Genomic DNA, 10,060 nt, shown 5'->3' on the forward strand with positions numbered 1-10,060 from the left:
CCCAGGGAGCTTTCAGACACCCTGTTCCTGGAGCCCCGGCTGCTTCCCGAGATGAGGATAGTTAAGTACTTCTCAAGGTTAGGTTTCCTAACAGTTCGCCTTCACTGTAAATTTACGTTTGCTCAGAGGACATGCTTCCGGGCGAGTTAAATATCAGAAGCTCACGGGGCGCCTGGGGGCTCAGGCAGTTGAACATCTGACTGTGGCTCAGGGCTTGATCTCACAGTTTGTGGGTTCGAGCCCCGCGGCAGGCTCTGTGCTAACCGCTTGGAGCCTGCTTCGGATTCTGTCTCCCTCCCTCTCTGACCCTCCCCTGCTTGCATGCTGACTCTCAAAAATAAATAGATGTTAAAAAAAATTAAAAAGAAAAATCAGAACCTCAAAGATGCAGATCTCTCCCCCATTCAGATTCTGGAAAATGTCTGTCATTGGACCTCGTCAGTGTCCGAGCCCTTCAGTGAGAAGACCTCAGGCTGGCTCCTGGGGGGAGCAGTCCTCTCCCCTCTGATTCTGGGTCACAGAGAGTGCATGGCCGAGGGACTGTCACCGGGCTGTGGGAGGCCCACTCTGGGGGTGGGCGGCTCCTGGGGCTCAGTGCACCCATCTGTCAGGACCCGGGGGGCCTCTGCCCCGGGCTTGGATTCCAGACAGGGGGACGGCCTTCTGCTCCTGACCAGGTGCCCGTAGGGGTGCGGGGGGCGGGGATGGTGAAAGACTCCTCGGGGTAGGCCAGGGTCTCCCCCCCGAGGCTCCAGTCCCTTTGTTTAAAGACCCCTGGAGGGCCTGCCAGGCCTTCCCTGGGTCCAGGTGACTGTGACCCAGAAAATAGCCCCAAGACCAGCAGGCCGTCCTGGGCAGCCCGGTGTGACATGGCCCTTCTTGGGACACATCCCTGGGCTTGTTCCTCTTCCGTGTGTGGGAGGAGCTACCTGGGACCCCGCCCCGGACAGCGGGCACTACCCTGTGATCCTGGGTCCCCTGCCCGGCCCCGGGAGGGCATCAGGCCAGAAGGCCCGAGGTAGGTGGGGTCCTATACAATGACTTTAACAACTTGACTGAGATGTATTTCACATACCTGTAACTCACCCACGGGAGTACGTGTCCCGCGTTTGCCGCCATCTTCCGGTACTTGGCGCTTCCGGGGAGCCGGGGCTAAAATGCTTCCTGTCCTGCAGGAGGTCAGGTGGGTCCAGTGAGGGAACCTACCAGAAGTCTCGCCGCCGCCCTTCCTGTTAGAGGAGAGACCAGTGGACGGTCCAGCCGGCCGTGGCTCCAGAGTTTGCTCCAGTCTCTGCACAGGGTGAGGCCGGGCCCGGGTCTGGGGGAGCAGCCGGGGCGGGAGGGGGAGCCCCCAGCTGGCCGGACCGTGCCTCCTGGGTGCTGAGCGCTGAGGAGGTGACAGGGCTCCAGGGGCCCCCGCGGCCGGGGTAGGGCTGGGGGGGTCGCAGGCATGGAAATCCTGACCCGGCTCCCCATCTGCAGCAGACGGCGTGAGCCAGGGGGCTTCCTACTCTCCCCTCCGCGGGGGGCCGCGTGGCCCAATGCGTCTCCTGGGCCGAGATCAGGGCGTTGGCAGGCGGCTCCTTCTGTAGACAGCAGGGCAGACGTGATTTTCTTTCCTTTTCTTTTAACATTTATTGTAATTAATTTATTTTTAAGGGAGCTATTCCTTGGTTTTAAATATGATTCATTGTCAAATTGGCTTCCGTACAACACCCAGCTCATCCCAACAAGCGCCCTCCTCAGTGCCCTTCCCCCACCCCTCCCCCTTCAGTTTGTCCTCTGTGCTTTGCCTCCCTCCCTTTCTGTTTGTAACTGTTTTTTCCCCTTCTTCTCCCCCATGGGCTTCCTTTCAGTTTCTCAAGATCCACAGAGGAGTGAAAACATGATATCTGTCCTTCTCTGACTGACTTATTTCACTCAGTACGATACCTTCCAGTTCCATCTGCGGTGCTGCAAATGGCAGATTCCATTTTTTCTCATCGCCAAGGAGTAGTCCATTGTGTATATAACCCACATCTTTATCCATTCGTCAGCCGATGGACATTTAGGCTCTTTCCATGATTTGGCGATTGTTGAATGCACTGCTATAAACTTTAATTAAAAAAATTCTTTTCCTAATGTTTTCTTTAGTTTTGAGAGAGCGAGTGAGAGCGTGAGCAGGGGAGGGTCAGAGAGACAGGGACACACAGAGTCTGAAGACGGGCTCTAGGCTCTGAGCTGTCAGCACAGAGCCCGACATGGGGCTTGAACCCATGAACCGTGGGATTGTGACCTGGGCCGAAGTCAGATGCTTAACCGACTGGCCCCCCAGGTGCCCCAAAGTTTAGTGTTTTTTTTTTTAAGTTTTCTTATTTTTGAGAGAGAGAGAAAAAGAGCAAGCAAGGGAGGGGGAGGGGCAGAGAGAGGGAGACAGAATCCGAAGCAGCTCCAGGCGCCGAGCTATCAGCACAGAGCCCGACGCGGGGCTCGAACCCATGAACCGTGAGTTCATGACCTGAGCCGGATGCTCGACGGACGGAGCCCCCCAGGCGCCCCCAGAAGTGATCTTCATGGTCTGGCTCAGCCTCGGGGGACTGCGTGCTCTCCCTGGCACGGCCCCCTCTTGGATCTGCGCGGCCCCTGCCCCTGCCCCGTTGTGGCATCATCCCAGGTCAGGCTCCTAATTGGTCTCATTCTCAGAGTCCCTTTTGCGGTGCAAGGGGACACAGTCCTGGGTCCCGGGGACTGGGACGTGGACATCTGGGGGGCATTGTACCGCCCACCACGGTCTTGCCCAACCCGCTCCCCCGCCTCCTCTTGCCGGCGGGGCCGGGGGTGCTCCCTGCACTTGGCTCCTGCTTCCCCAGGCTTGCCTCTGCCCTTGGGAGGGACGTGCTGGGCCTGTGGACACGTTGCGCGTATCAGTTCATCAGTCCGTGGACACTTGTGTTGTCTCTGCCTCTTGGCCATTGCGACTAACTGCCGTGAACTCGGGTGTAGGTGTTTTTGTGCGGACACGCGTTTTCGTGTCCTGTGGGTGTGTCTCCATGAGCAGAATTGCCGGGTCACCTGGTCAGTTCTGCGTGTAACTCTTTGAGGAGCCAGTGGACTCCCCACGGCGGCCGCCCCGCTTGGCGTCCCCTCCAGCCACGTGTCGGGGTTCTGACTTCTCCGCGTTCTCGCCGACGCATGTTGTGCGTCCGCTTTCTCACGGCCGGCCTCGGGGCGAAGTGTGGCTCGCGGTTTCGGTTGGCGTCTCCCTGGAGGTCAGTCCTGCTGACCTGGGCTTTCGTGGGGTTGCTGGCCGTGCGTGTGTTTTCACTGAGGAAATGTCAGGGTCCTCTGCCCACTCTGTCACTGGCCGTGTCTGTTCATCATGAAATTGTTGGAGTGCCCGCTTTTCGGCCTGGCACCGACTTGTGAGGAACGCACCGGTCCTTCTAGACTGTTCTGCAGCCTCCCTCAGGGCGGCCCCCTCCCCCCACCGTGTTTCCAGTAAACGGGAAGGTCGGCCCAGGCCTGTTGTTGGGTGAGATTCCTTTCTCGTTCTTAAGTATGCACACATAGGATCTTTATTTGCCTTCCTTCAAAGAACGTGTCAAGGGTTTGGAGTGTGGGGATTATAGACCATTTTAATTTTCTTCTTCATATTTACCTACTCAAAACCTTCATTTCCAAAGGCACAAATGGAGAAGAAGAACCCCACATAATCCACCGCGGAGCTGAATGCGGATGCCGGCCGTGGCTGGAGTGGAGCGAGTCTGGTGGGCGGGCGTGTGCGGGACACCCACCTGTCTCGTCTGCTCTGTCCGCCCCCTCGAGGGAGAGCTGCTCCCTGCGGCGCGGTCCCTGCGGCGCGGCAGGGCCTGAGGCCACCCCCTGCCCGGGACCGCCATGTCCACTCCCGCCGTCGGGGCGGGGAGGTGACACAGCTTGTGCTGACGTTGCTCCCCCTCCCCCCACTGTAGGCCACACGTGAGCTGGGCTGGGAGGACCAGCAGCCGGTGGGCCCGCACCGGCCAAGCCAGCAACGGGAGCTGTTGGGTGTGGGGACCCAGGCCCTGCCACCCACCTGCGCGTGGCCTGGGCACGCGGTTTCCCCTGTGGCCTCGACCAGCGGTGAAAAATGAGCTTAGTGGGTGGAGCGGACGCATCACCCACATTTGTCACAGACCCCGGGCGCTAGGGGGCCCACCGCCACCCGGCCTGGGCGCTGCGATTGCACGCTGGGGGCTTGGGACCTGGGGCCGTGGCTGGGGTGCTTGCTCCCCGGGGCTCCCTGCGCCGTGCAGGGGGCTTGGAGAACCCTGGGGGCGGCGGGCGGGGAGCAGTGGGGGCGTCTGTCTCGTGCTGTCTCGTGCCACCTGAGGTCCCCACGCAGCTCAGCCCCTGCCGATGGGTCCCCAAGAGGGTGCAGTCGAGGTCTCCCCCAGGGCCACGAGCTCCTGCAGGGCGGACGCACCCTGCCCTGCTCTTCAGCCACAGAGGCCATAAGCGCGCCCCGCATGGTGGCCTCTCGGCTGGCGGGGTGAGGGCGGGGGTTGGGTGGGGACTCGGGCCCCAGGCCGTGGCTGTGGGCGAGGGGGCTCCGGAGGGGCAGCCCCCTGTGGCCTGAGCCCTGTAGCTGCTCTGGAGGCAGGTTGTTTTCGCGGTGGATCCCTGTGATCCCACCCAGAACTGCTGTCACATGTTGTCACAGGCATCTGTGGCCGCCCCCAGGGAAGAGCTTTGGACTTTGCTGTGCGCACAGGGCAGAGGGCCGTGGTGGGGTCCCAGGACAGCAGTGAGCACCCCCACACCGTGTGACAGGACCTGCCCGGACAGGGAAGGGATGAACTTGCCCAGCCGGTTCTGTCGGCTGGAGGAGGGATTCCTGGGCTCGTGCTGCCCTCTAGTGCCCGCCAGGGGGAGTGCCTCTGGGGAGGCCGCTTCTGGGCCTGGTGGGCTTCCTGCCTTTCTTTCTCATCGCTCCCCTTCCCTGGGGTTCTGGCCACTTGTCTTCCAGGTTCTCAGGTCTGCATGCACTTGGGTTCTGACCCTTTTCAAAGTCTGGAGGGAAGTTGGTCTTTCTCAAGTTTAGAGAATTGTTTTAAATTTTTTTGTGTATTATTGAGACAGAAACAGCACGAGTGGGGGAGGGTCAGAGAGAGAGAGAGGGAGACACAGAATCTGAATCAGCTGCAGGCTCTGAGCTGTCAGCACAGAGCTCGATGTGGGGCTCAAACTCACAGACCGTGAGATCATGACCTGCGCCGAAGTTGGCCACTTAACCGACTGAGCCACCCAGACGCCCCAAGCTTGGAGAGTTTAATCAGATGATAGGGACCCTTCCCTGGAGTCTGTCACCAAGCCCTCCTGCTTGGGATGGGCCACCCACTGCCCCGCTGGGTCCCCTTAACTCCTGGAACAGGAGGGGCCTGCCCCCGCCTGTGGCTTCCTCACCAGGAGGAGCCCAGTTCCCACCCTCCCGTCAGATGCCTGCAGCGAACTCGCCTCCTGTGCAGAAACTTCCAGGCTGGGTTTTGCAACCGAGGGCAACTTGGAGCTTCTCTGACCTGGGGCAGCGGCCATTCTGGCCCGGATTCCCACCTCGGATGCCCTCGGTTCATTTGTGTCCCAGGCCCCAGTGACAGTGGCTGGGCTAGTGCTGGAATGTTCCGAGCACCACTCACGGTGGGGCCCGCCGGGGGTAAGGGCTCTCCTGCTTGCTCGCAGGTTCACACCGTGAAAGACACACACTCACAGAGTTCACACCACGAAAGACAGGCCCCCACACGGCCTCACTCACCTCCGAGGACCTGCCGCGGGCTGCTGTCGCCGTGGGTGTCGGCTCCGAGGTGGACGCGTCGATTTGCAGCGGATGCCCGCAAACCTAGATTCCAAAGTCCCCGGTTAGGGAAGCTTTGCTTTCTCGGGGCCCCTGGGTTGAAAGCCGTGCTCTGGCTGCTGGTATCGCGTTGGCTTGGAGAACGAGGGCACCTCTGTTTTTAATTAGTTGAAGTCATTTTGATGCTCTTTGTGCCAGTGAGGAGGGATGAGCCCCTCCCAGGCTCCTCTCTGCCGGGGCTCAGCGCGCGGGCCCTGCCTCGTGTCCCCGGGGCCGCGGCAGCTTAGCCTGTCCGGATGGTGGCGGCGCCGGTGCGCTCACGCTCTCTTGTCCTTCCCTCGCAGGTGTGGCCCTCTCAGCGGCAGCCATGGGGTCTGAGGACCATGGGGCGCAGAACCCGAGCTGCAAAATCATGACGTTTCGCCCGACCATGGAGGAATTCAAGGACTTCAACAAATATGTGGCCTACATCGAGTCCCAGGGAGCCCACCGGGCGGGCCTGGCCAAGGTGGGTGACGCCCTGGGCCCATCGCGGCTTCCCACCAGCCTCGGCCCCACGGGTGCCCTGGGGCCCTGGGTCTGGCGAGACCGTGTCTGGAGGCGGCGGGCACCCGTTGGTGCATTCGCTGAGCCCCTCTGACCTCATCGTCAGCGGACGTTATGGAGTGCTTCGGTGGCGGCGCGTGGCCACGGGCGGGGCCCGCGGGAGGGGGTCGAGAGACGGGGAGACCGGCCCGGGCCCCGTGTCTCTCCACGGCAGGTCGGACCTGGTAGCAAGCACGCACGGACAGTCTGTCGTCGTTTACCGTAAAAACCCACCGTTTCTCCGTGTCCGCAGGAACCTGTGCACACAGCGCGGCTCGCCCGGTAACGGGGGTTTGCGGCCTGTCTTGAGTTCTAGGTGCAGGCGCGTGACCGTCTTTCGTCCTGCCTCTCTGTCCTTGAAGGCTAGAGGTCCGTCCACCTTTTCCGCAAAGAGCCAGCGAGTAAATACTTCCTGCTCTGGGTGGGGCCGTCTCTGGCCCATCCCCCTGCTCTGTTGCCTTGGCAACCTGTAACCGGTAGGCGTGGCCGTGTGCCAATAAAACTTTATTTAGGGACGCTGCAGCCGCCACAGTGTGAAGGCCATGGAATTTTCATTTGTCCTGAAACATTCCCTTTTGTTATTGTTCCCGTTGAAAAGTGAAACAACAACAAGCACACAGCCTTCTGGACTCTGGGCTGTCCCAAGGGCAGGACTCGGCCCAGGGCCGCGGCCAGGGGAGCGGGGTCCTCGCCTTCCTGCCCCCGCCTGGTTTTGTTCCGAGCATCAGTCCCTCTGTGGTTGGGGTCACGCCTTTGGTCCCGGCCCAAGGACAGGCGGGGGGCAGTATGCGTCTCCTTCCCGCCCTCCTTCTTGGCTTTGTTCACGGTGCCTGAGACCGTGTGGGTACCACGTGTCACTCGAGTCAGGGACCCCCCCCCCCGCCACGCCCTGTCACCTTCGCTTCTCCCTTTAGCCTCCTGCAGCTGGAAACCCTGGGCTCTGTCTGGGTGCTTGCAGGCTTGGGGGCTTTCTGCCCAGCTGGCCACCCTCAGGGGACAGTCTCCTGCCTGCTCTGCCCCATCGTGGGGGCCCGTGGGCACGGGCCTCCTCCGCCTCGTCCCCCGTCCTTGGCCTGCGTGTGCTTTCCTGGGACGCCAGCCCTTCTGCTGCTGCTCAGGGCGGCCCTCGTGCTGGGGGTGCGGCGCGTCGCCGTCAGGCCCCCGAGGCTCGTCCTCCGGTCTCACCGACTCGGCTCCACCTTCCCGACCGGCCCCCTGGCCTGGCTGCTTCCCAAGCTTCCCGTCCACGGGGCTGTGGTGGCCGCAGGCTCCGTGTCCACGCCTCTGCCTTCCTCTGCCCCCGACTTCTCGGCCTCTGCGCTCCCCCTCTGCGCCCCGGTACCCCTGCTTTAGGCTCTCCGACCAGTGGGGTCCTTGTTTGCTGCTGGCGACGGAAGGAGACTGTTGGGACTGGATGTGTTGCGGTGCCGGTGTTTCTTGGGCCCGTTTTCCCTCTGCCTTCTGTTTCCCGCTCCTTCTCAGCTTCTTGAGTGAGACTCCGTTTGCTGCTCTGATTGGTGCGGGGAGGTGAGGACGGTGTGGGCCAGCCTGTGCACGTGCCGAGAGCCCGTGGCGATGGCACAGTTGCCGTCATCACACGTGCGTACTTGGGCCCGTGTGCGGGGCCTCGAGTCCCTTGGGGGCCTTCCTGCCACCCCTGGGGCACAGGGAAGTGTGCGCTGGGGGCCTCGGTACCCCCTGCTGCTTCAGATGGGGGCCTGGTCTCTCAGGGCTGCTGGCTCCTTTTTTTTTTTTTTTTTAATGTTTATTTGTTTTTTGAGATAGAGTGTGCGCTGGGGAGGGGCAGAGAGAGAGGGAATCCTAGACAGGCTCCACGCTGTCAACATAGAGCCCGACGTGGGGCTCGAACTCACAAACCATGAGATCATGACGTGAGCCGAGATCAAGAGTCGGATGCTTAACCAGTGGCCCAGTTGGCTGTGGCCTCTGGAGAAGGGACTTGGTGTCCTGCTGGCCGGAGGGCGCTCTGCAGATGCCACTGTGCCCTCACCCTGGTGTCCTCAGCCTTGACTGCTCTTTGTCGTCCGTGTGGGGTGGTGGGAGTTCTGTGTCCTGAGAGCTGTGTGCGGCTCCCCCCCCCCCCCGCAGGGCTCAGTGGGGGGTGTGTATTCAGTCAGTGCTGCCTGAGCCAGGGCCCAGGGCCGGAAGCGGCTCTGGGGCTGTCGGGGTGCCCCCCTCACGGTCCCCAGCCACTCCGTCACGCTCTGGGCCAGTGCCCAGCTGGGCCTCCCCAGGCTCCTTGGGAAGCGCGGGGCGGGGGGCCCCGGGCGGGGCATGGAGTCGGGTCCTGTGGGAGGGGCAGGGGCTTGGGCGCTCCGTGCACCCCGAGGACTGTCCTTACGCTCGGGTAGCTCCTCCCTCCCCCAGACCCCAATGTGCAAGAATAGCTTTGAGAACAGGAGGGGTTGGGGCAGAGGCCGGCCCTCCCCTCACTCCCTCTTATGGGGGATCCTCCCCGACCTCCGCACCTTCTGCCCCAGCTGCCCAGACACCCGGAGCCACCCTGGTGGCTCTGAGCCTGGTGCCACCTCATTCACGTGGGGAGTGTGTCCTTTCTGTCCCTCTCGGCCGCGGCCGCGCCTCCAGGAGCCCCGAGGAAGGGTCGGTCCGCTCGCCGGCCAGGCGCCGGGTGGGGGTCAGGTGCTCCAGCTTCGTCACACCGTGCCCGCCCGGAGCCTTCCTCACACCCTGGTCTCACGGAGACTGGAGGGCGTCCGGCCACAGCCCGGGGGGCCTGCTGTGTCACGTGCCTTTCCCAGAACCTGCTGCTGTGCATCCAGGCCCGTGTGGCTCGTGCGTGTGCCTGGGGCCTCCCTCTCTGGGCTTCCGATGTCTGCCTTGGCGGTCGGAAATTTGGGAGAGATGCATTTGGTTCATTTTACAGCCTTAACTTACAGACCTGCGTGGGTGGGCGTCCCGGCTCCCCCGGCGAACACGTCCTGGACCAGATGCGGAGCCCCGTGCCCGCAGCGGGAAGTCCAGGCTTCTTGTAAAGAGGGGGCGCCACCCACGCGCGTCACGAGCTGCCTGGGCTCGGGGGTGGGGGCGTCTCGGGTGCCCGACCTCGGGCTCTCGCGTCTGTGGCGTTCCCAGCCTCCAGCGTCTTAGTTGTTAGTTACCACCTGACTCTGCTGATTTCTCACTTGAAATCTAAGAAAACCATTGATGGGCCACCCTGCACCCCGTTGTCACGAGGCCTCACACCAGACACGGGCACCCTGGGCACGTCGAGCTACTCTGGCCACAGAGCAGGGGAACGGGACGTGCCCGGAAAAGGCCGCGACCGAGCAGCCGTGTGCCCACTTAATGAAAACCGGGGTGTCCAGCCTGGGTCCCGCTGACCTCGGCGTGGGTCGCCCCTCTGGGGGTATCCTGGGCACCGTGGGGGCCCGAGCAGCACCCTGCATCCACGCCAGGAGATCATGACCGCCACAGGTGTCCCCAGACATCGCCCAGTGTCGTCTGGGGGCAGGATCACCCCGGGTGGGACCTGCTGACTTTCAGGCGGCTGCTGCCACTTACTTCTGGGTCGTTGGTACATCCGCGCGTGCTCACGGTGGAGGCGCGCCTTTCTGCTGTTGGTGACCAGAGAACAGTGCGGCCGTCGCCGAGCAGAGCGTTTTCCAGCACCGATGTGCGCGGGGG

General features: G+C 62.4%; 1 protein-coding gene across 1 annotated transcript in view; it reads left to right on the forward strand.

The window, feature by feature from the left end:
- KDM4B (lysine demethylase 4B) overlaps nt 1-10,060 on the forward strand; it is an 86,229-nt gene that overhangs the window by 6,035 nt on the left and 70,134 nt on the right. The window contains 1 exon segment of the mRNA XM_029919339.1: nt 6,154-6,317. Within this exon segment, the coding sequence (XP_029775199.1) occupies nt 6,177-6,317 (141 nt within the window). The 5' untranslated portion in view covers nt 6,154-6,176.

Source organism: Suricata suricatta, chromosome 12 (genome assembly GCF_006229205.1).
Source record: "Suricata suricatta isolate VVHF042 chromosome 12, meerkat_22Aug2017_6uvM2_HiC, whole genome shotgun sequence".
In the NCBI taxonomy this organism is placed as follows: domain Eukaryota; kingdom Metazoa; phylum Chordata; class Mammalia; order Carnivora; family Herpestidae; genus Suricata; species Suricata suricatta.